The sequence below is a fragment of the Gekko japonicus genome, unplaced genomic scaffold (genome assembly GCF_001447785.1).
Source record: "Gekko japonicus isolate JY-2015 unplaced genomic scaffold, Gekko_japonicus_V1.1 scaffold1988, whole genome shotgun sequence".
In the NCBI taxonomy this organism is placed as follows: domain Eukaryota; kingdom Metazoa; phylum Chordata; class Lepidosauria; order Squamata; family Gekkonidae; genus Gekko; species Gekko japonicus.
In genome coordinates, this window is record NW_015173731.1 from 101115 (window position 1) to 126831 (window position 25717).

Here is a 25717-nt window from a genome sequence, read left to right on the forward strand (position 1 = left end):
TGAATTTCCTGCATTGTGCAGGGGGTTGGACTAGATGACCCTGGAGGTCCCTTCCAAATCTCTGATTCTATGATTTCCCTTTCACCTAGGCTTCCCAGGTACCCACTAATATTGGGCAAACTCCCAGCAATTATTGCCCCTGCCCGCCGACATTCAGCTGGTCAGCAGGCTGGCCGAACAGGGGTGGGGTAGGTGGGAGTGATTGTCGGCATGCAATGACATCATTTCCAGTGATCTAGAGGAATCACAGTCAACATAACAAGAAGTAATGCAGACAAGACACTGTGATACGTTGGCTTTTTAAAAATAAGCTAAATAAAGATATACAAGAATTATTCTCAAAGTGAAAAGTGCATCTGATTATTCTGAAAGGCATATTATCAAGTTCTGTTGTTACTAATATGCAATCATTACAAATGATGAAGAAATTAATATGAGACTATTTTCAAAGAGCAAGGAGAGACTGGTACACTATGGGTGTGGTAAATAATGTAGATCATTTGCATGGTCCAATCAAGCAGTCAAAATGTATATTGTAAGTCAGTTCAAAAGTTCTGATGTTCAGGAGAGATCCAGAAATCCAACGAACAAGTTATCTAGATACATCTGCAAATGTGGTCGATTTTGATTTCACATTACCTTTTTAAACCGCATGGTTTCCGTTATTGGCCCATCATGGAGGAAACTGGTACCGGGATGGCTGTTTCACAAAGCATTCCCTTCTGGTAAGGAGCCGTCTGTGAAGCTCTGTGGCCATTTCAAACTGTGCCACTTTCTTTTCCCGCCATTTCCCTCCACGCGCACGATCTCCCTGAGAGGATTTTTTTTTGAACATTTTATTGGAAGCACTATGACGCTGATTTGACATCCTGTTTCAGTGTTATAGCGCTCCCAATAGAACATTTTTTTTTAAAAAAAGGAAAGAAGAGAAGTGGCACGGGGGGGGTGGGGGGAAGGGCGCGAAAAACCCGTCATTGGAGGAAGACCTGAGGAAAGCAGTTTTCATCAACAATGCCTCAGATACGCTTCCAAAACGGTAGACCACTGGCCATTGTATGAAGAGGTAAATATGTTCTGTTAGGAACCAGTTACTAAAATGGGTCTGTCTGAAATGACAGGGGAAAAAAAAAAACCATGAGTAATCAGTTCCTGCAACTGAGGCTTACTATGAATTTCTGTGAGACAGAATTGATTGCTTAAATATTTTTTCTACAACAAGACCCCTGGAAAAAACCCATGAGTAATCAGTTCCTGCAACTGAGGCTTACTATGAATTTCTGTGAGACAGAATTGATTGCTTAAATATTGGAGTGTATTCCCAAATACCAGTCCATCCTTGAATTTCGACTGAAGAAAAGTTCTGAAGTAATCTACATACCTGAATGAGTGGGTGTCACCACCTCCCACAGAACTGAATACTGCAAGTGCCAATCTTTGAAACAGAGAACTAGACTGAAAAATCCAAATATTCGCCGGGCATTAGTGGAGTTAAGCACATTCCGTACTCAGTTTTAACTTTTTGTGTGGGCATGTTACCAAACTTTCTGTCTCCCATATTTTCTCCCAAGGGACGTTACAGAATCCATTAGAAAGAAGAGACAAGCTGCAAATTGTCCTTCGGGCGTCTGAGAAGGTTTATTGCGATCGATTGGATGGAATAGGTGTCCCTCCTGGAAGTGTTGGTAAGGGCACCGTATTTTACATTCTCAGGGGCACAGAGAGTGGGGGGAAAAACCTTTAGAAAAATTAGCAATCTGTCCGTGGTTCCTGGACAACATGCTTTTTTCCTCCACGTGGCTTTGACAGAATGCTAGGCTACTCCTAGAACGTCCTTTGTTGCATGGTTAACATTAGGGCTGCCAGTCCCCAGTTGGGAGCAGAGGATACCCTGGTTTGGAGCCCCTCCACCAGCTTCAGGGCTGTCAGAAAGTGGGGGGGGGATGGCCGTTGGACACGTCATTATACCCTGCGGAGATTGGTCCCCATAGGGTATAATGGAGAATCAATCCATGGGTCTCTGGGGAGGGGGCTATTTTTTGAGGTAGAGGCACCAAATTTTAAGCATAGCTGGTGGTGCCTCTCCTGAAACCCCCCCCCCCCCATTTCAAAAAGATCGGATCAGGGGGTCCAATTCTATGAGCCCCAAAAGAAAGAGTGATTAACACATGGAACTCACTGCCACAGGAGGTGGCGGTGGCTTACAAGCATGGACAGCTTCAAGAGGGAATTGAATAAACATATGGAGCAGAGGTCCATCGGTGGATGTTAGCCACACGGTATAGATAGGAACTCTCGGTTTGGGGCAGGTGATGCTCTCTATTCTTGGTGCTTGGGGGCGGGGAGGCAACAGTGGGAGGGCTTTTAGTCTCCTGGCCCCACTGGTGGACCTCCTGATGGCACCAGGTATTTTTGGCCACTCTGTGACTGAGTGTTGGACTAGATGGGCCATCGGCCTGATCCAACATTGGCTTCCCTTACGTTCTTATGAATTGGATAAGCATATGGAGCAGAGATCCATCAGTGGCTATTAGCCACAAGGTATAGATAGGAACTCTGGGGCAAGTGATGCTCTGTATTCTTGGTGCTTGGGGGGGGTAAACAGTGGGAGGTCTTCTAGTGTCCTGGCCCCACTGCTGGACCTCCTGATGGCCCCTGGTATTTCTGGCCACTGTGTGACACAGAGTGTTGGACTGGATGGGCCATTGGCCTGATCCAACATTGGCGTCTCTTATGTTCTCAAGGTGCCACCATCCATTATTTTCCAATGGAGGGAAAGCGTTTAAGAAGGCATGCGGTTCCTTCCTGCTTGTTGACCTCAACTGGAAACCCTAGTGGCATCACAAAAGTGATGTCACATCTTTGCTCCTGGCTCCACCCCCAAAGTCTCCTGGCTTCACTCCCAAAGTCCCTAGATATTTCCCAAGTCAGACCTGGCAACCCTACTTAATGTGGGCCTAATTAAGGATTTTATGTGGGGAAGAATCCCTCATATGCACTTAGGTAGGCATTTTATGTGAGGCAAAGTGTGAGTGGAATGCAGAGAATTGCATGCTCGTTTCAGCATCCTCTGGAGTTTATCCATTCTTCACAATAGCCAGCTCCACCAAGCAGTTCTGAAATGTGTATATGTGTGCCTGAGAAAGCATGACTGCCGTGCTCACACTCGTGGTCTCTTGTGGTTCTTCTCCCACCAAGGAGTTTACGGGAAGCTGCAGATGCATAGTGCTTACACCAGGATCTCTTGGACACGCCTTGGAAATGATGTTGCCCCTGGAAACGAAAGGTAAGATTTATTTTTTTTTTCAAATATTGTTGTTTGAAATCTTTCCAAGAACTGGGTTGGATCCTGAGATATCTGCCAGTCCTGATCTTTCCTGCATTTCCCCTCCACCCAGCTGTCCTTCCTGACCTTGGGAAAGTTTCTTCCAGGGGTCATGAGACCCACATGAGCTAAATAGTCACATGGGGTGGGAGGCTGTAGTGGGGAAGGGAAGGGTATGAAATTGCCCTTGCCGCTGCTTCCATGAACACAGTGGATGAAAGATCTACAGTAATTGCATTTGTAGATCATGGGATCCAACCCACTTTTTGAGAGTGCCCATTATCAGCCATCATTGTACTGAGTCCTGTGCAAGTATGGAGAGTTCCAAAGACTTTCTAATCTAAAACTGAGACTGGGGATTGGGACTAAAACACAGACATTCTGGCAGTCGCATTCCCAGTTATCGGATATTGAAGGAAGTGGTGGCGGCTACAAACATAGACAGCTTCAAGCGGGGACTAGATAAACACATGGAGCAGAGGTCCATCAGTGGCTCTTAGCCACAATGTACAGATGGAATACTCTGTCTAGGGCAGGGATGCTCTGTATCCTTGGTGCTGTATCCTCATATTGAATCAGACCATGGGGCCATCAAAGTTGATATTATCTATTCAGACTGACAGCAGATTTCCAGGGTCTCAGGCTGAGGCCTTTCACATCACCTACTACCTTGGATAAACACATGGGATTGGATAAACATATGGAGCAGAGGTCCATCAGTGGTTATTAGCCACAAGGTATAGATGGAACACTCTGGGGCAGTGATGCTCTGTATCCTTGCTGCTTGGGGGGGCCACAGTGGGAGGGCTTCTGGAGTTCTGGCCATGCTGATGGACCACCTGATGGCACCTGGGTTTTGGCCACTGGGTGGAGTGTTGGACTCATTGGCTAGATGGGACACTGGCCCGATCCAATATGGCTTCTGTTATGTTCTTAAGAGCAGAGATCCATCAGTGGCTATGAGCCACAAGCTCTAGAATGGAACACTATGTCTGGGGCAGTGATTCTCTGTATTCTTGGTGCTTGGGGGTGGGGGCAACTGTGGGAAGGCTTCTGGAGTTCTGATCCTGCTGTTGGACCTCCTGATGGCACCTGCTAAAGCGAGTCCTGGCCCCACTGGTGGACCTCCTGATGGCACCTGATATTTTTTGGCCAGTGTGTGACAGAGTGTTGGACTCATTAGCTTCTCTTATGTTCTTATGTACTGTGTCCAGTTTTGGGCACCACATTTTAGGAAGGATGTTGACAAGCTCGAGTGTGTCCAGAAGAGGGCAAACAGGATGGTGAGAGGTTGGAATCCAAGTCTTATGAGGAAAGGCTGAAAGAGTTGGGTACGTTTAGCCTGGGAAAGAGAAGGCTTAGAGGGGACATGGTTGCAGTCTTCAAGTGTTTGAAGGGCTGTCATGTAGGAGATGGAATGGATCTATTCTCTCTTGCTCCGGATATTGCAAGACTAGATCTAATGGGTGGAAATTACAAGGGAGTCGATACTGGCTAAATATCAGGAGAAACTTCCTAACTGTAAGAGTGGTTGAGCAGTGGAACAGACTGCCTCGGGAGGTGGTGGATGCTCCTTTGTTGGACGTTTTCAAGAGGGGGCTGGACAACCATCCTTCGGCTATGTTGTAGGGCTGTCTTTCGGCTGTGCTCCTGCAGAGTGCAGGGGGTTAGACTGGATGGCCTGCAAGGTCCCTTCCAACTCTAACATTCTATGATTCGATGATTCTTATTTATGTATTGATTTAAAATATTTTCATGCCGCCTTTCCACCCGATAAGGGTCCCTGAGGTGGTGAACATAGAAACATAAAAACAGTTGAACGGTTAAAAAGAACATTTAAAATTATAAAATAATTCCGTAAAACACACAGACGCACAAACAGCGTCAGAACTAGGGAAGGGGGCTAATATCCATTATCGGGGCTGTGGCCCAACAAAACAACAAAGTCTTCCCCTGCTGGGAGAATACACCAACAGAGGGAGACAAATGTCCCTGTGGAAGGAGTTTCAAAATTTTGGTGCCATGACAGAAAGCCATTTCAGAGGGCACATACCCTGGTGCTTCAAAAGGAAGGGTGATTTCCCACAAACGCTGCTCCGCGCTCACTCTTCTCTTTGGCCCGATGGTACGTGTCAATTTCACACAAGCTGCTGCGCAACCGCATTTTGCCCCGCAGCTTGGTGCGATTTTCCCCGCGTCTACTCAAGCTTGTTTTTTGAGGATTGAGTAGAAGCGGGGAAAATTGCATGAAGCTGCGGGGCAAAATGCGGTTGCGCAGCAGCTTGTGTGAAATTGACACGTACCATCGGGGCAAAAGGGAGGAGTGAGCATGGAGCAGCGCTTGTGGGAAATCACCCGAAGAGCGTTCTGAGCCGACTCCGAACGCCCCTTGCCTACAAGCCCCACTAGGGGTCGCCAGAAGTCAGCATGACTTGATGGCAAAAATAAGAGTGTGTTTCTGGCTAGGACGGGGCCTCCCTTCAACTGGAGGGCTGCTGCCCTGGGAGGATGCTGGCAAAAAGGACCAGGCTGAGCCAATCAGACCTGGGCTGCGGTGATGATGTCAAAGGATGCAGGTTCACCTGTGTCGAGCCCCCACTAATTGCCATCGCTGCAGCGGTCCAGATCCAAGCCAGGCAGACTCTGTGGGGCTTCCTTCAACATATTCTAGGCTGTTTCAGTGCCCCAGTTCACTCTTCTCGGTCGTCAACCAAAAGGGAGACTGCGAGAAAGAAATCAGAAGAAGACAGAGACTTGGAAGGGCAGCCATGAAGGAACCCTTTAGGGTTGCTATGCAGAGGCAGGCAATGGCAAACCACCCCTGCCCTGACCAGAATGGCCCGGGCTAGCTCAGACTTGTCAGATCTCAGACGCTGAGCAGGGTCAGCCCTGGTTAATATTGGATGGGAGACCGCCGAGGAAGTCCAGGGTTGCTACGCAGAGGCAGGCAATGGCAAACCACCCCTGCCCTGACCAGGATGGCCCAGGCTAGCCCGATCTCATCAGATCTCAGAAGCTTAGTAGGGTCGGCCCTGGTGTCAGCAAGCTGCCATGGTGTTCTGTGTGACTTCTGTTTGTACATATGTGATCCCTGTCCCTGCCAGCTGGCCATTGTGTTTCCCTGCTGTAATGCTAAAGTAAAACAACTGGAGGTTGTGTGGGGGAGAGTATGCTTCGCTACTAGCTTGTTGCTTATCAAGCCTGAGAACGGCACCTGTGTTATGTCTACTGTTTGCCTGTTTCCCAGGACCTGGGCGCGCAACCGTTTTCTTCTGCCCGCCAGCGGGAACGTTATTCATTGGATATGTAACTAACTTGAATCCCTTTATCATGTCTGCCCTAACTGCCTGTCCTCAGTTCTAACAAGGAACGTGTTTGAGTATTCTTTCCAATGCTTTGAAATAAACTTTGCTTTCTTTTGAAACGTGGATTTATTCTCGATGCTTGGGGATCCAACACCTGGTTAGTACTTGGATGGGAGACCGCCAAGGAAGTCCAAGGTTGCTACGCAGAGGCAGGCAATGGCAAACCACCCCTGCCCTGACCAGGATGGCCCAGGCTAGCCCAGAGTTGTCAGATCTCAGAAGTTGAGCAGGGTCCGCCCTGGATAATATTGGATGGGAGACCGCCAAGGAAGCCCAGGGTTGCTATGCAGAGGCAGGCCATGGCAAACCACCCCTGCCCTGACCAGGATGGCCCAGGCTAGCCCGACCTCATCTGATCTCAGGACCCATGAATGGTTGGCCCTGGTTAATACTTGGATGGGAGACTGCCAAGGAAGTCCAAGTTTGCTACCCAGAGGCAGGCCATGGCCAACCACCTCTGCTGTGAAAACCCTACAGGGTTGCCATAAGTCAACTGTGACTCGATGGCCCTTTACAGGCATGCATCTGGAAAGCTTCACCTGATTTTGTGTGTGTGTGTGTGTGCTTACAGGTTTTGGGTACAAGACCCGTTGGACTGGCATCAGGGGGACAGCACTGTCATCAGCTCCTCTTCTTACGAAGCCCACCAAGCGGAAATAACCACTTTGGAAGAGGTCAGCGGTCATAGCATTAGAATCCGCGAACGTCTTCTCTACAGGCATCTAGGTACGCAGTTGGTCATTTTCGGCCTGTGTATTTCTGTGCCAGCATTCGTAGAGACTTCCCAATACCGGCTGTTGGTTTCTCAGAAGCCCTGGTATGTTTAACAGTCATCCTTTGGTGTTATACTCTGACAATTGGTTCCTTTTCCGAGCAGTGGGTGAGATAAACAGAGTCTTAGTCCAATGGCCCATGGGGAGCACTGGAGACTTCGAAAGAGCTCTTCGCTTCTGTAGGCCTTCGTGGCTTCCGTCTCCTTTTCCTCAGTTGGAAATGTGTCGGGAATCTTTCGTGGAAAAAGTGGCCAGATAAGCGATTGTGGAGGAGTCTGTATGGATTGTGTCACTCTGAGCTTCAGGCCTGTAGCCAGGATTTTTTTAATTCAGGGGGCCTTTAAATAAGTCGGGGGGCACCCCACACAGACACCCCCAACGCACCCTCAAGGGAGTGCCACAAATAAACTGAAAAATTGGAAGACGGGGGGCCCTTGGCAGTAAGTTGGGGGGCCGGGCCCCGAGATGCCCCACTGTTAGTACAGGGCTGCTGAGCTTTGAAGAATTTTCAGAGGAAGCCCTAGTCCCTCCTTCCCAAAATAAACAATAAATTATAGTCCATTTTAAGAGTTTTAAATTGGCTTTATTGTATTGTTTGATTGTTATTAGTTTAGATTGCATTATTTGTTGCTGTTAGCTGCCCAGAGCCCGTTCACGGGAAGGGCAGGGTATAAACTGAATTAATTAATTAATTAATTAGTTGCTGTAGATTTTCCGGGATGTGTGGCCGTGGTCTTGGCATTGTAGAACCTGACTTTTCGCCAGTAACTGTGACTGGCATCCTCAGAGGTATAAACACAGAACGATGGAAAGATTTAATTAATTAAAACCCTTCAAAACTGTTTTGAAGGACCTGGCACATTCCAAACTGGACGGGACTGTTTTTTCTCATTACTGTTAAGGTACATCAGACTTAGACGCATGTAAAAAGAGAGGACATGTACAAGCCAGAAGAAATGAAGGTGCAGTTGTTCCCATTAATCTAGCACCTAGAGTTGCCCTGTGGCACTGGCTACCTGGAGAGTTCATTGAGTTTGCCACACACACAGAGTGATATAAACGAAGATTTGATACCGAACCGACAGAACGAATGTTTCCTACCCGAGAAAATCTGATCTTAATTTGTTTCGGAAAATCTCTCTCTGGAAAGTGTACAAGAATTCCCTCTCCGTTGTGGCTTCAGCGTGGCAGAACGACCTCGTCTGCAGCAGTCAAGCATCGTGGGCGCATCTGCCCAAGCGTTGCGCTGCTGCCTCTCCAATCCGGCCATGTGGGTCTTCCTCTGCACCCTGCTCCCAGCCTTGCAGTGTGGATTCATCAACTCAGTGCTTACCAGCTGCTGTTCTTTATACAGTTTCTATCTATGGTACCTGGCATTGTGTTTTATGGCACACATGGCCTGGCCCGCCAAAGTGACATTTATGTCAGATCCGACCCCCGTAACTAATGTGTTTGACTCCTCTGTGTTAGAGTCCTCACTTGGATGCTCTAAAGCAGGGGTCTTCTCCTTGGGCAGGAAGGCAGGATACACATTTTGTAAATAAATAATTAAAATAAATGTGGCTCCGGTGGATGCTGTGGCACCTAGCAACACTTTTCCCGCTGCCCTCCAGAGTTTTTTTAGAAAGTAGGCATAGGTCAGATGGAGCTTTTGCCAAGCAGGGCTTCTGATTGGCCATGCAGATTAAAAGGCATCCTGTTAAAAAAACAACAACACACTTCTGCCTGAAAAGTCGAAGAGTTACAGTGAGAGTTACGCACAGGGGTCATTTCCTGCAGGAGCGCACAGGAGCAGAGCTCCGGCAGTAAAGAGCCCAGGGGGTGGGCACATGCAACAAGCCCCACCCCCTGCTCCCAGCAGCCCTCAGTCAGAGCAAGAAGCAGCCAGGTAAGTTGCAGAGCTCCCCCCGGCCCCCTGGTCCAAAAGAGTCCAGTAGTACCGTTAAGACCAAGTCTTATTCAGGTACAAGCTCTCCCTCCTCTGTAAGGACAGATCTGCACATCCCCCCCCCCGAATAGCTAGCAATCCAAAACAGTCCAGTGGAGCCTGAGCGGTGGATGTTGCCTTCTGACTCACTTCCGGTGATGTCAGGGGGTGTGGCATATGCAAATAAGTTATGCTAATGAGTTATGCTCTCTCTGGAAAGTGCACCTCTTTTTCTACGAAATGACCCCTGGTTACGCATAACTTCACTCCCTGACATTTTGTGTTGGGCTCTGCCTCCAGTGGCAGCCATTTTGCCATTGCACCCATGTAATAACCTCTGTTACCCCATCTTGGGGTTCTGCTAGCTCCTGGCCTCAAAGTGCCTGGGAAGACGGCTGACAGGCCACTCCCATGAGAATGTCTTCATTTACACTCTCGCAAGTTCTCATCTAGAAAGCTGACTAGTTTCCCTCCGCCACTGAGTACCAGGTGCAAGGTCTCTCAGTGTCTAGGATGTAGCTTTGCTGATGCTTTTCTTGACTCATATCCAGCAATTCAGGTATAAGATGTTCAGTTTTAGCCAGGGCTCTTTCTGTAGCAGGCGCTCCTTTGCACATTAGGCAACACACCCCTAATGTAGCCAATCCTCCCAGAGCTTACAGTAGCCCCCTGTAAGAAGAGCTCTGTAAGCTCTTGGAGGATTGGCTACATTAAGGGTGTGTCGCCTAATATGCAAAGGAGTTCCTGCTACAAAAAGAGCCCTGGCTGTGTATCTCAACTCGGGTTCTGGGTTGGCTTCGCTGTGTACGTTCAAGGCCCAGTGGACTGAAGCCTGCCATCATCTAGAAGTTTGATGCTTTCTTAAGATCTCCTTGTAAGCAAACTGGATCTTGCATATATTTTCCTTTTGATTTCTGCAAACCTAGGAGCTCCGGCCCCGAGCTCCCACCCTGCATCAGAATCCCAAAGTCGCCTGCAGGCTTAGAAAGTCTGGGGACCCCTGTTCTAAAGTGTCGAACATTTGCTGTGATGCTTGTTCTGTTTTTGACATGCACAGGACATTCCCACCGATTAGAAGATGGGCAACCGATTCCTCTGGCTGCGGAAATCGGGCTCCTGACGAGGAATATACAAATCAAAACCGACAGCGATTGCACTGGGAGGCTTCTAGTGGGCAGCTTCAGAAATGCCAGTGGGACTGAATATACAGGTATTCAAGTACAAAGGGATTGTTTATTTAATTCATTTGTACTTCGCCTTTATTCCCAGAAGAAAATGCAAAAGGGGGGGTAAAATAGGTACATAAAAATTAACATAACATATGACAAGGTGCATAGTGCAACCTGTCCAAGGTTCCGTGGCACAAGCAGGGATTTGAACTCGGGTCTTCCCTATACTAGTATGGCACTCTTTACCACCATACCACACTGGGTCTCAGTTCCCCTGATTTGAATTGGTCTTTAGATTTTGGATATCTACATTACTGTGGGGGTGGAGGTTTACCCATTTTCAGGGGCCCCAATCCGCTGTCGCTCAGCTGGCCGGTGGGGGGAGCCCCGCCCCCGAGCAGCCCCATTTGCACTGACTTGCCGGGCATGATGATGTCATCTTGGGGTGACGTCATCGTGAAGGGCACCTTGTGTGGGGGGGAATGCTCTAGCACAGGGGTGTCAAACATGAGGCCCGGGGGCCGGATGAGGCCCCCGTAGGTCTTCCATCAGGCCCGCAGTGGAACCGGCCATCTCCTGTTTCCAGTTCCGCTGCTGCTGCTGCTGCATCATCGCTTGCTTCGCCAGACTCTCTTAATCACTCAGCCATTTCGTGTTTTAACCTGGGTCCTAGACTCAGACCTCTGAGCATGAGATTTCTGGGGTGAATGTCAATAAATCAAAACTAGGTTTGCAGCTTACAGAGCTCATGTTTTAAGCATGTTTTTATTTTAAGTAAAAAAAAATTATTTGTGTTTGTGTCCTTTATAAAGTTTACATCTCCGCTACCCGGCATTACATTTTAGGACACACGTGGCCCGGCCCAACAAGGTCACATTTATGCCAGATCCGGCCCTCATAACAAATGAGTTCGACACCCCTGCTCTAGCATCTGAGAAAAAACTCTATGGTAACCATAGAGTTTTCCCCCCTCAAATGCTAGAGCATCCCCCTGCAACGTGCCCTGCACGATGATGTCACCTCCAGGACAGGAGCCCCCCACCAGCAGCAGGTAGGGACCTGGCAACCCTAGCTCCAGGTGAGAAAATACCTGGAGATTTGGGGATGGACCCTGAGGAGGGTGGAGTTTGGGGAAGGGAGGGACTTCAAAGGGTTATAATGCCATAGAGCCCACCTTCCAAAGCGGCCGTTTTCTCCAGGGGAGCTGATCCCAGGAGATCTCCAGCTGCCATCCGGAGGGTGGCAACCCTAGTGATTGTTCAGCATTGTTGCCCAAATACCGGAGCGTCCGGCATTGCCGGCAACATAATGACATAACTCCCGGCATGTTCCAGAAGTGATGTTGCTGCATCTCTGGCCTAAGGCTGATGGGCGGCAGGGCCCGAGTGGGGCAGGGAAAGCCCTGCTGCTGTGCTTCTTCAAGGAGTTGTGGATTCTGAAAGAGAAACTGCTCTCTTAGTGCAAGACCCAGTTTGGTGTAGTCGATAGGAACGCGGACTCTAATCTGGGAGAACTGGGTTTGATTCCCCACACCTCCACTTGGAGCTGCTGGATGACCTTGGGCCAGTTAAAGTTCTCTCAGAGCTGCTCTCTCAAGAGCAGTTCTCAAAAGAGCTCTCTCAGCCTCACCTACCTCACAGGGTGTCTGTTGTGGGGAGGGGAAGGTTGTAGGCCTCTCTGAGACACCAAGTGAAGGGCAGGGTATATATCCAATCTCCTCCAACTCCTCCTCCTCCTCTTCTTCTTCTACATTTCAGGTGTGCTGCAGCTTTCCAACGTCGAGATCCTAAGCTTTGGATCTTCCCAGTTCCCTGCAGTGGACATCACGAGTGCGTCCTCTGAGTCCTTCATCATCTCCTCCAGCATTCACCTAAGCTGCGGGGTCGGCATCCAAGCAGTGGCAAGCAGCGGCCTCTTACTGCGGGACAACGTGGTATTCGGCACAGCCGGTCACGGCATTCACTTGGAAGGCCAAGACCATTCTCTCCTCAGGAATCTGGTCGTTCTGAGCCAGCAGCCAGAGGGGGCACCCTCCTGGGTGGCCGGCATCAAAACCAACGCGGTCGATAACGCCCGCTTACGCAGTAACGTCGTGGCAGGTTCCGAACGGATCGCCTTTCACATCAGAGGGCAGGAATGCTCCTCAGCGGAAGAGCTTTGTGGTGACAACGTGGCTCATTCAAGCCTTCACGGGGTCCATCTGTCCAGAAGAGACGGCTTTCCTAACTGCACCAAAATCGCAGGCTTCCTGGCCTACAAGAACTACGACTACGGGGTCATGTTTCACCTTGAAGGAAACGTAGCGGTAGAGAATGTGACACTGGTAGACAACAGTGTCGGTCTTCTCCCGGTTTTGTTCTGCCCCTCCACTGAGCCGCGGTGCCACCTCGGGAAACAGCACGTCAAACTTAGGAACTCGCTACTTTTGGCCACCAGCTCTTCTTTCGATTGTATCAAGGACCGGATCCACCCCCTTTCAGCTCACCTGACAATGCGGGATCGAGCGCCGCGTAGTCCTTGGAGGGGTCGTGTCGGGATTCTGTGGCCTCCTTTTACCTCTCAGCCCAGCTGCTGGCCTGATCATCCGTGGCATAAAATTCGCAATTATTCGGCAGTGCTAGGAATCATGACGTTGCAAGGTGGGGGCTCCGTTTAAGATTCTATCTATCTGAAACCAGCTTTGCACCAAAAGAAAGAAAGAAAGACAAGAAATGATACTTTTGTCTAACTTCGTGTTTTAACTCTTGAGTGGTCCTCGGACTCTCCCCGAAATGGACAAAATTGGTTGCACTTTCCAAAGAGATAGCCACTTTAGTCTGCTACAGTAAAAACAAGCAGAGTCTTGTGGTACCTTAGAGACATATTTACACAAGATCTATACTAATGTTAAGATTTTGTGGACTGCAGCCTAGTTCAGGGGTTCTCAACATGGTGCCCGTGGATGCCAACACCTTTCCTGGTTCCCTTCCCTTTTTTCCCCCCTGAAAAGGGGGCAGTAGGCCAAATAAGTTTGGGAACTTCTGAGCATCCCTGACGAGTGTTAGTCTAGCTGCTGCTTAAAGACTGCCAGACTGAGGGGGTCGCTCACCACCTCCCTAGGCCACTGATTCCAGCGTTGCACAACTCTTACTGCCAATCCCCCCCCCCCCTAATATTCATCCGGTACCTTCCCGCTCTTAATTTAAACTCATGATTGCCAGTCCTCTCCTCTGTTGCCAACAAGAAGGCCAATGCTATGCTGGGGATTATTAGGAAGGGTATTGAAAACAGATCAGCCAATATCATAATGCCCCTATATAAATCAATGGTGCAACCTCTTTTGGAATACTGTGTGCAGTTCTGGGCACCACACCTTAAAAAGGATAATATAGCTTTGGGAAAAGTGCAGAAAAGGGCAACTCGAATGATAAAAGGGTCGGTACACTTTCCCTATGAGGAAATGAAATAAAAGGGCTTAATTCCGAAGGGCTGTCGAGGGAAGTCGGTCCATCGTCGACTGTTCCCAACAGTGGGTGATGAGCCAGTCATCACGAGCGGTGGCCAAGATCTGTGGGTGCCGCTGGGACATTATTATGCTGGGGATTGTTAGGAAGGGTATTGAAAACAGATCAGCCAATATCATAATGCCCCTATATAAATCAATGGTGCGACCTCATTCTGTGTGCAATTCTGGTCACCACACCTTAAAAAGGATATTATAGCTTTGGAAAAAGTGCAGAAAAGGGCAACTCGAATGATAAAAGGGTTGGTACACTTTCCCTATGAGGAAAGGTTAAGGCACTTAGGGCTCTTTAGCTTGGATAAATGACGACTGAGGGGTGACGTGATTGAGGTTTATAAGATTATGCATGGGAAAGAACAGGTAGAGAAAGAGGCACTTTTCTCCCTTTCTCACAATACAAGAACTCGTGGGCACTCCATGAAATTGCTGAGCGGTCGGGTTAGAACGGATAAAAGGAAGTACCGTACTTCTTCACCCAAAGAGTGATTAACACTTGGAATTCACTGCCACAGGAAGTGGTGGCGGCTACAAGCGTGGACGGCTTCAAAAGGGAATTAGATAAGCACACGGAGCAGAGGTCCATCAGTGGCTATTAGCCACTAGGTATAGATAGGGGCTCTGGGGCAAGTGATGCTCTGTCTTCTTGGTGCTTGGGGGGGCCAACAGTGGGAGGGCTTCTAATGTCCTGGCCCTACTGGTGGACCTCCTGGTGGCACCTGGTATTTCTGGCCACTGTGTGATACAGAGTGTTGGACTGGATGGGCCTTTGGCTTGATCCAACATTGGCGTCTCTTATGTTCTTATGTTCCCTCCTCCTCTAAGTGACATCCCTTCAAACACTTCAAGAGAGCCATCATGTCCCTCCTCAACCTCCTCCTCTCCAGACTGAACATTCCCAGGTCCCCCAGCCTCTCCTTATAGCACTTGGTCTCCAGGCCCCCGATCATCCTCCTCGTCACTCTCCTCTGCACCCACTCCATTCTGTCCGCTTCCTTTTTGAAGCGAGGCCTCCAGAACCACACACAATACTTCAGGTGTGGCCTGACAAATGTGGTATACAGTGGGACTATGACATTTTGTGAAGGAGCTTCTGGTTTCCCTCTCACCCTGCTCTTGCCAGTGGAAAAAGTTGGAGGGGGGCCCTTCCCCCACATTTCTGTGGCTCCACCTGTCCTTCCTAGAGAACACAGAGCCAGAGAAAAGGGGTGAAAAGCCATCCTCCCCCAGTGTGGTATAGTGGTTAAGAGTGGTTGACTCTAATCCGGAGAACCGGGTTTGATTCCCCACTCCCTCACATGCAGCTGCTGGTGTGACCTTGGGTCAGTCACAAGTTATTTCAGTGCTGTTCTCTCAGAGCTCTCTCAGCCCCACCTACCTCACAGGGTGACTGTTGTGGGGAGAGGAAGGGAAGGTGATTGTAAGCCGCTCTGAGACCCCGAGTGAAGGGCGGAGTATAAATCCAACTGTCGTTGTCTCCTCCTCCTCTTTCTTCTCCTTCTCCTGCTCCTCCTCCTCCCCCCTCTTTCCACTGGCAAAAACAGCATGGGAAGGAAACCGGAAGCTCCTTCTCCCCCCCCCTTCCAGCGCTCCCCCTCAGTGCTGACCAAACAAGAGCTTTTTAACATGAGTTCCTTGAGGCACATCTGACAGCAAGTCAGCTGTGCAACCCTGACCTGATGTGTCTTGGATATATCCTGTAGTTTTGCTCTCTTAGAGGATTCAGTGGCCAACCCTTTCCAGCGTGGTGTATTCGGACTGTCAGGGAGCTGACATATAGGGTGGAGGAGGGGAGTGACCCTCCTCCACCCTATATGTCAGCTCCCTGACATGGACTTCAGGGCTCTTTTTGTAGTAGGAACTCTTCTGCATATTAGGCGACACACCCCTAATGTAGCCAATCCTCCGAGAGATTACAGAGCTCTTCTTACAGGGGGCTACTGTAAGCTCTTGGAGGATTAGCTACATTAGGAGTGTGTCGCCTAATATGCAAAGGAGTTCCTGCTACAAGAAGAGCCCTGATTTGGATTTATACCCTGCCCTTCACTTGGAGTCTCAGAGTGGCTTACAACCTCCTTTCCCTTCCCCTCCTCACAAGAGACACCCTGTGAGGTAGGTGGGGCTGAGAGAGCTCTTTCCAGAACTGCCCTTTCAAGGACAGCTCTTGTCAGAACTATGGCTTGCCCTGTTCCCAAGAGGATTGTTAAAACAGGACAATAGATATATTATAAATTAATCCAATTTGGGCATATTGTAGGCATTTCGGATAAATTAAAATGTTATTCCTTCCTTTGTTACGACGTTTCGTACAAATTTGTACTATGGGGATTATAAGCAAAACAAAATACATATAAATGAAAGAACTGTGGCTTGCCCAAGGTCATCCAGCAGCTGCAAGTAGAGGAGTCGGGAATCAAACCCGGTACTCCCAGATTAGCGTCTGCACACTTAAGTACTACACCAAACTGTCCCATTCATCCTTCTTTGTTCTTTATCATTGCCAGATGTCACCTTTGCTGGCTTTAGGAAGACTTGCTACAGCGATGACAGAGACGTCTGCATCATGACCAGTCCTGACAGCAGGGGCCTACTGCATGTGATCACATCGAAGAGGACAAGAATGCTCCAAGTCAACGAAGAGAATGTGTTTCACTTTTATCCGTCGCAAACTGGGTAAAAAGGTTTTGTTAGTTTTAAGTACCATGTTTAACCCAAAGGAACGCTACTCTGAATATAGGACAACCCCTCTTCAAAATGTTTTTTGAACTACCATACACAACCATTGAAGCTTTATTCAAGGTATTTAATTATTTACTTCCAATTTATACCCCGCCTTGCCGGTACAAACTGGCTCAAGGCGGCTTACATAAGGCACGCACACTTCCTCAGATACAGTGAAATGGAAAGTAACAGTTCATTGATATATAGAGAGGGTGAACAGTGAATTAGCATACAGCATGATGATGCTGTTTTAGCAGATGCAAAAACTAAACAGTTATAATAAAGTTAATTTTCTTTGCATTTAATTTCGGGGGAAACACAGTAAATATGTCAAAACAGGAGACTGCTCGTGTAAAAATATCCTTTTACTTTTGTTACACTCCATTTGTCTCCTCTCAAGCATGGAGGTAATTAACAGCGATTTTTTCTTTGAGGTGAGGTGAATGGCTGGGCAATGTATGTATGCTTGGAGCAAGCTTCAAAGTAATGGTAACTCTGTAAGAGATTTGTACCTTCTTAAGCTTAAGGGGCCTGTCCTATTTTAACATCTGATAGGGCATGGATAGAAAGAGGGACAGAGGATTTGCATTTTACCCATTTCTTTTGGATCCCTTGCTCAGTTTGGTGCTGTGCTAAAAGTCTTCTTATGAACGTTTTCTTTTTAATAAATACTTTATAACTTCTGATGCTGGTAGTGGTTCTCTGTACCACAAAGACCTCTGCTGTCTTGGACACGCTATTTTAAAAGGAGCGCTGGGGGGGAAGGCAGTCAGGCAGTTGGCAAGTGCCTATTCTTCCAGGGGCACGCAAAGCATTAAACTGCCACCGTGGTGACCAGGCGCTGGGCAGCGGGAGACACAGAGGCAAGGCCTCAGAACTTTGAAGGGAAGCTGGGAGCCCTGACCTTCCCAGCAGGGTATTCCTTACAAAGGTCAGGTGGTGGTTGTGACTTAACTGGAGAGAGAGAGAGAAAGCCCCTCCAAGTGTTGGGCAAAACCTTGGAGGGCAGGGCAGAATAGAGCCTGCAATTCAGAGCAGGCCTGTTCCGCCACAGCAGATAGAGACAAATTCTAGCAAAATGGAACCCAAACAAAGGGTGATTCTGCACTAGACCTTAGACCCTGGTTCAACCCTGTCCCCGAACTTACATTCTACCCTACACTCGAGTTCACCGCTGTAATTATCTTGGGGTGTTCTTTGTTTCCACATTACATTGAGGTCAGCCTGGTTTCGCCCCACACGCGTCCCGGGATAAACGGATGCTGTTACAACCAGGGATAAATGCAAGGTATTGTGTCGTGAGTTGAACTCTGATAAAACCAGGGATGAGATTCAAGTGCGGAAAGGACCACAGTAAACATAGTGGCACGTAGTCTTCAGCTTCCAAATGGATGTTGCAGAAAGATAAACCCATGGATCCGGAAAAGACCTTACTAAAAACTGTGGTTTCTGTGTCCTGTGTAGTCTTCTGAATCTGCTTTGGTCTGAAATAATACATGGAAAGATGCATTACTTCTGTTTCCTTTGATGGTCCATGGTTCATTTCAGATATTTTTTTCCAAATCAAGCCTTTCTTGTTACTGGTGAACACAGGTTCCAACCAAAGCGAGCAAGAAACACTGCTGAGATTGAGGGCAACCTATATTGTCATGTGTTTGTAGACACCGGGGCTTGGCTGAAAAAGAACATGAAGTCTTGGTTTATTTTAGATGTGACTTTGTGAAACCAAGATTTGGCTCTTGGATGATCATATTTTGGATCGCCTCACCAAATGCTGGCTTCATGACCTTTGACCTCTCCCTGTCTCCCTTGCAGGGACCTGACTGGTACTGCATGTTCATACATCACACAAAACCAGAGTTGAAGCAAAAATGTTGGCTTCATGTCCTTTGACCTCTCCCTGTCTCCCTTGCAGGGACCTGACTGGTACTGCATGTTCATACATCATACAAAACCAGAGATGAAGCAAATTGGGGTTAATAAACCAATTTCAAACTGTGGTTTCAGATCCCATTTTAGGCAAATTTCACAAGTGCTGGGTTATGCACTTTCAATGCACGTTAGCAATTGTTTGCAAATAGATTTTCTTGTTTAGCACAGGAAAATCAAGCTGCAAAGGGTTGCTGAAGCATATTGAAAGTGCATTATCCAATGCGTGTGAAATTAGCCATAATGTACCGTACGTAACCATAGTTAATGGGGCAGCCTGTGTTTGGATGATCACAGTAACCATAGTTAGTTTAATTAAACCATGGTTTCATGTGACATCTGAACCAAACCCGTAGCTTTCTCCATCACTGCCAGAAGAAGAAGAGATTGGATTTATACCCCGCCCTTCACTACCCGAAGGAGTCTCAGAGCAGTTTACAATCTCCTCTCCCTTCCTCTCCCCACAAAAGGCACCCTGTGGGGGAGGTGGGGGTGAGAGGGCTCTCTCGAGGACTGCCCTTGAGAGAACAGCTCTGAGACAACGTGTGACTGACCCAAGGTCACACCAGCAGCTGCATGTGGAGAAGTGGGGAATCAAACCCGCTTCTCCCAGATTAAATTCTGGGCTCCTAACCACTACATCAAACTGAATATACCACTACACCCTTTGTTTGATTTTCGTCTGTCAGTAATACAAAAAGCCTCCTGGACTGAGTCCTGGGTGGTTTCTCCTGACTCTGACATTTCCTCCATTCTCTGACAGAGAAAATGAGTCAAGTGTTGACTCGTGCGTCGATGGGATGTGTGTGGGTTCGAGAAAAGCCCTCTTCAAAGATTTGGATGGCAGTGCCCTTGGATTGGACCCACCCGTGTCTGTTTTCCCAAGGTCGGAGTCTGAGTGGGAGCAGCCATGTTTGGATGCTGGTAAGTTGCATGTGAACAATCGTACAATGATTCTGACAAAAATTGCTCAGAGAGAGAGAGAGAGAGAGAGAGAGAGAGAGAGAGGGGTGAATATAGTCTGCTGGATTGTTGGTTTTGGTGGGCAAACCTTCTTTAATAACCATCTGAACATGGTGGTTTCTGGATGTGTATTTGCTGCGTTCTGAACGAATGACAGGTAACAAGAAGAAAACGTTCAGTTCCTGTTTGAGGTGCTCTCTCCTGTATGTGTTATTTCGGGTCAAATGACTTTAACTCACCAGAGCCTTGATGAGCATTTTGTTTATTTATTTATTATTTTCAGAATTCACACCCAGCCTTTCTTTCCTCACAAGGGCCACCAAGGAGGCTAACAATTTAAAACACATGATAAAAAAATCACGTTATAAAACCATTAAAATCGCCCTCCTCCCAAACATGTATCGTTAAAACGAATTTTAAATTTTTTAGAAACAGAGTTAAAATATATGCATAACGGTTAAATGACACAGATTCAGGTGGGTAGTCGTCTTGGTCTGAAGCAACAGACCAAAGTTTGAGTCCAGCGGCACCTTTAAGACCAACAAAGTTTAATTCTCGGTATAAGCCTTCACGTGCATGCGCACGTCTTCAGATTCATTAAGACAGACTTCCTCAGGCCTTATGTATAGGGAGGGATAGATTCAGGTGGGTAGCCGTGTTGGTCTGAAGCAACAGACCAAAGTTTGAGTCCAGTGGCACCTTTAAAACCAACAAAGTTTAAATCTCGGTATAAGCCTTCGCATGCATGCGCACGCCTTCAGATTCATTAAAACAGACTTCTTCAAGTCTTACATATAGGGAGGGATAGATTCAGGTGGGTAGCCCTGTTGGTCTGAAGCAACAGAACAAAGTTTGAGTCTGGTGGCACCACTAAGACGAACAAAGTTTAATTCTGGAAAGTGTGCATGCCCATGAAAGCTTGGGGGGGGCAACAGTGGGAGGGCTTCTAGTGTCCTGGCCCCACTGGTGGACCTCCTGATGGCACCTGGTGTTTTTGGCCACTGTGTGACACAGAGTGTTGGACTGGATGGGCCATTGGCCTGATCCAACACTGGCTTCTCTTATGTTCTTAAGGGGCCCCTGGACTCAAACTTTGTTCAGTTAAAATACATGGAAACCATAAGAACGTTGGTTGGGAAGGAGGGATCATTGAGGGAATGCCAAGCAAAACAAAGAAGAGTCTTCACCTGCTGGCAGAAGATGGCCACAAAAGGGGACAGACATATCTCCCTGGGAGAGAGTTGCAGAGCTTTGGTGCCATGACTGAGAAGGGCCTCTCCCGGGTTGCCACCCACTTAATCTCATCGTGGGCAAGATGGTCCACATTTATTCTAGAAGAAGAAGAGAAGGAGGAAGAGATTGGATTTATAACCTGCCCTTCACTACCTGAAGGCGTCTCAGAGCGGCTTACAATCTCCTTTCCCTTCCCCTCCCCACAACAGACACCCTGTGAGGTAGGTGGGGCTGAGAGAGCTCTCTCGAGGACTGCTCGTGAGAGAACAGCTCTGAGAGAACTTGTGATTGACCCAGGGTCACACCAGCAGCTGCGTGTGGAGGGCTGGGGCTGGGGAATCAAACCCGGTTCTCCTAGATTAGAGTCCGCGCTCCTAACTACTACACCAAACTGGCTCTCTCTTAGTACAGCAGGATAATTTTATTCGCTTTTTGCAAGCATTTTGAGATCTCTTAATGAGCCAGGCTTTTCTAAACAGTTAACCGAATCAGACTCTTCTCGAATCCCACCGAGAAGAGGAGGTGTGCCCCTCCCCAAGCAGCTTGGCATCAAAGGCAGCTCAAGCCATTCAAAACAAACGACCTGTTTCCAAAGAGCCATTTTGTTATACAGCCATGTGTTGTGGAAGTGCATGCAGGGAGCCTCTTGTTCTCTTCCCCGATTAAGACTCTGTTCTGTGATTCCAAACCACACGCTTTAATTACAATTAGCATCTCCTGAGCCTGCTGCTCCAGAATGGCGGCCATTTTGCAGGGAAGTAGCATCGTTTACGGCTCCGGCAGTACGGCGCGCGATGCAAGGGACTGTAATTAATCCCGTTTTCCATCCTGCCCTAGAAACCGATTAAGCACAAAGAGAACTTTAATCTTTAAACAAAATGTCTAATCTTTAAACAAAATGTCTAATGTCTCACCCGGTAGAAAGCATTTCTCTAAGGATCCCTCTCTCTGGCTGCTTAGAGGGCTGATTAATTCACTGTCTTGGCATAAATAGGCTTCTTTTCTTCCCACCCCCGCCTGCTTTTCTGACCTGATTATGAATCCAAAGGCAGCGCCGGTGCCCCGGCGGCCGCTCCTATGCCAGGCTGCCCTTTCAGAACCGGGTTAATTCTATTGTGTGTTTAATGCGCATCACTCACAACTGGGCTCTGAGATTTCATGGCGCTTTTAAAGATCATCTGATAGGCAGAGGTTAACAAATGTCAAGAAAGCAGCCCCACCGCCAGTGCTGTGCTAAGAATTTCTGCGGGGCTTAACTTCGAAGTCGTGGGTCCCCAACGTGGTACCCGTGGGTGCCATGCTTCCTGCCGACACATTTCTTGGGGTCCACCAAGTTTTTTTAGAAGGTGGGTGCAGCCAGGTGTGGCTCTTGCCCAGCAAGGCTTCTGATTGGCCACTGAAGATCTGATCGACTATGATGGTTAAAATAACGCTGTTTGTGTTATTCTCTCTCACTCCCCTTTTCCGGAGTATTTTTTAAAACACCCCTCTTCCCCCTGCACTTTGGCTTCCTCTGTGTTTGGCTCCTCCTCCTGTGACAGCACTTTTAGTGCTGGCTCCGCCTCCCGAAGCAACCATTTTTGGGTTGCACCCGCCACTCGTGTCAGAATTCTAAACCTGCTCACAGGCTCAAAAAGGTCGGGGACCCCGGTTCTAAGCAGTAATGACGTGTGATCCATGAAGCACCTGGGCGGTGTGCTTTAAGAAAGACACAGACCAATAGGAATGGATCCAGGGGAGGGCACCGAGGATGGTCAGAGTGTAGGCTTCCCAAGTCCCCCCGCGGGGCGGGGAAACCCCCACCCCAAAGGCCTGTTCCCTGGCGCCGCCAGATCGGGCCCTAGGGGGAGCTCCTCCCCGACATGCGCGTCACCTGGAAGTGACGCGACCACGCCGGGCACTCTATAGTTTTCCCTTGTATGGCTGTGGCCCCGCCCCCAGCGTGCCTGGTGTCATCACGTCACTTCTGGCGAAGATCGACTTGGCAACCCTATCAGAGAGTGGAAAACAAGTCTTATAGGGCAAGGTGGAAGGACCTGGATATGTTTCCCCTTGGAGAAGAGAAGGCTGATGGTGGTCTTCAAAGACCCAAAGGATGCTGTCAGATGGGAGAGGGCAAAGGTTTGCGCCTGCTGTTCCAGAGGGTGCCTAGATTTAATGAACTCAAGTTACAAGAGAGTTTTACTGACCCCTCCTCTTTCCCCCAAATTAGAGTCGCCAAGTCCATCGGAAACACTGGGGGGTTCTGGGGGACGTTTCGGGAGCCAGAAGCATTGTTATGTGTCATGCCTACATCACCCAAAAGTGACATAGGCATGTTGGGGGGTGACGCTCTGGTTTTTGGGCAAAACTCTATGGTAAAAGTCAGCCTCAAACCACAGAGTTCTGCCTAAGAACCAGAGCACCGCCCACCGACGTGCCTACGTCACTTCCGAATAATGTAGGCACGTCGTGTTTATTTCTGGCGATGTCGCCGTTCTTTTGGGAGGAGGGTTTCCCACAAAACCAGGGAATCCCCCACCCCTTACTGGGGAATAACAACCTTACTCCAAATCTAGCCTACTCTTTTGGGAAAAAATAGGAGGGCCTTCTCAAGTTAGTGTATTCATTCAGCTATAGGTTTTCGTGCCTCGGTCCCATCAGGCTCTTGGCCCCACCCTGCCCAGTACCGTGGTTCATTGGCTACCAGAAATGGTACCACATGGGTCTTGGGTGACTAGATCTCGAAGGATGCTACCTGGCCACCTACTCACCTACTTCTGGACATGGAGCAGGGGTCACTGGCGGTGTGTGGGGGGATGTATTTGTGAATCCCCTGCATTGTGCAGGGGGTTGGACTAGATGACCCTGGAGGTCCCTTCCAACTCTATGATTCTAAGATTTCTCTGTTCACTCAGCAATTCAGGATTCACACACGTGCCTTGCCTGTTTCAACTGCGTTGTGTGAGCTAAGTATCGATGGTAATTTTTGCAGAGCTCCGGGAGTTTCATCCCCCTCCTGACACCACAAGAGTAGTGTCAAAGTTGCTTCCCTTGTCCTTTAGAAGTTACGGGTGAGACGTTCAGGCCAGTTCTTGCTATCGGAGTCTGGCGTGTGGACAGGCACACAGTCATGTGGAGAATGAATATCATGAACTGGCTGTATTTGTCAGGAGCTGGTTGTCACGGTCATGGAGACAGTCAAGGATTCCCTAAGCGGACAAACCATCCGGAGGCCTTTCTTCATCTTGCATTTTTTTTATGGTGTCCTCCTGACACTTTTAGGAGCAGTATATATCTAAATCTGTAAAGTGCCAAGCAACAAACACATGTTTGGAAATGCACAGTCTGACTTGGGAGATCAGGGAAACGCGACCACGAACATAGCAGCAGACACTGAGACGCTAAACGTGAAGGAGGCGGACCCCATCGGCTCACTGGAGAAACCGGGCCAGGCTGTGGCATGGGTGTGGCCAGGCACTGATAGCTGTGGTGAGGCTGGAAAGCATACACGGATGTCATTTGCCATCTGTGGGTTGGGAAATGGAGATGTTTGTGGAGATTTGAGGACGGAGCGAGCCTGGGGAGGGCAGTGTTCATGGAGGGAAGGGGCCTCGGTGGGATATAATGACATAGCGCACCATCCATGGCAGCCATTTTTTCCAAGGGAACTAATATCTCTAGCCTGCAGACCAATTAAGAACATAAGAGAAGCCAATGTTGGATCAGGCCAATGGCCCATCCAGTCCAACACTCTGTGTCACACAGTGGCCAGAAATACCAGGTGCCATCAGGAGGTCTAGCAGTGGGGCCAAGACACTAGAAGCCCTCCCACTGTTGCCCCCCCCAAGCACAAAGAAGACAGAGCATCACTTGCCCCAGACCGAGAGTTCCTATCTATAAGAACATAAGAGAAGCCAATGTTGGATCTGGCCAGTGGCCCATCCAGTCCAACACTCTGTGTCACACAGTGGCCAAAAACACCAGGTGCCACCAGGAGGTCCAGCAGTGGGGCCAGGACACTAGAAGCCCTCCCACTGTTGACCCCCCCCCAAGCACCAAGAATACCGAGCATCCCTTGCCCCAGAGCCACTATCTAGACCTTGTGGCTAATAGCCACTGATGGACCTCTGCTCCATATGTTTATCCAATTCCCTCTTGAAGCCATCCATGCTTGTAGCCGCTGCCACCACCTCCTGTGGCAGGGAATTCCATGTGTGAATCACTCTTTGGGTGAAGAAGTACTTCCTTTTATCCGTTCTAACCCAACTGCTCAGCCATTTCATTGAGTGCCCACGAGTTCTTGTATTGTGAGAAAGGGAGAAAAGTACCTCTTTGTCATTCTAGGAGATCTCCAGGCCCCACCTGGGAGTTGGTAACCCTAGTAATGGGAGGGGATTTCCCTGGAGCCTGCAGAGCCACCAACAAGGGGCAGGTCCAGTTATTGTGTCGATCATTGAGGGCATGGCCAATAGGAGTCTTGCCTGGAAGGCTATCAGGGAAGAGGAGAGGAGGCCCTGGGCAAAGAGGTGGAGAGTGAAGGAACTACCCTACTTGGCAAGCCTGCATGGCTCCAGGTCAGCATAGGCTGAATAAAGGGAACGCAAGAGATGCTCTCTGAAGCCTTCTCCCATAGCTTGTCAAGATTTAGCCTGGAGAGGAGACGACTGAGAGGTGAGAGGATAACCATCTTCAAGTAATTGAAGGGCTGCCATCTAGAGGATGGTGCAGGGTTGTTCTCTGTTGCCCCAGAAGGCCAGACCAGAACCAAAGGGTTGACATTAGATCAGAAGAGTTTTCTGCTAAACATTAGGAAGACCTTCCTGACAGATAGAGC

General features: G+C 48.7%; 1 protein-coding gene across 1 annotated transcript in view; it reads left to right on the forward strand.

Moving 5' to 3' along the window:
* Positions 1–25717, forward strand: part of LOC107120661 (fibrocystin-like) — a 212548-nt gene that overhangs the window by 94240 nt on the left and 92591 nt on the right. Inside the window, 7 exon segments of the mRNA XM_015423420.1 lie at positions 1569–1682; positions 3196–3283; positions 7259–7413; positions 10445–10597; positions 12314–13195; positions 16560–16728; positions 19469–19629. Coding sequence (XP_015278906.1) covers positions 1569–1682; positions 3196–3283; positions 7259–7413; positions 10445–10597; positions 12314–13195; positions 16560–16728; positions 19469–19629 — 1722 coding nt within the window.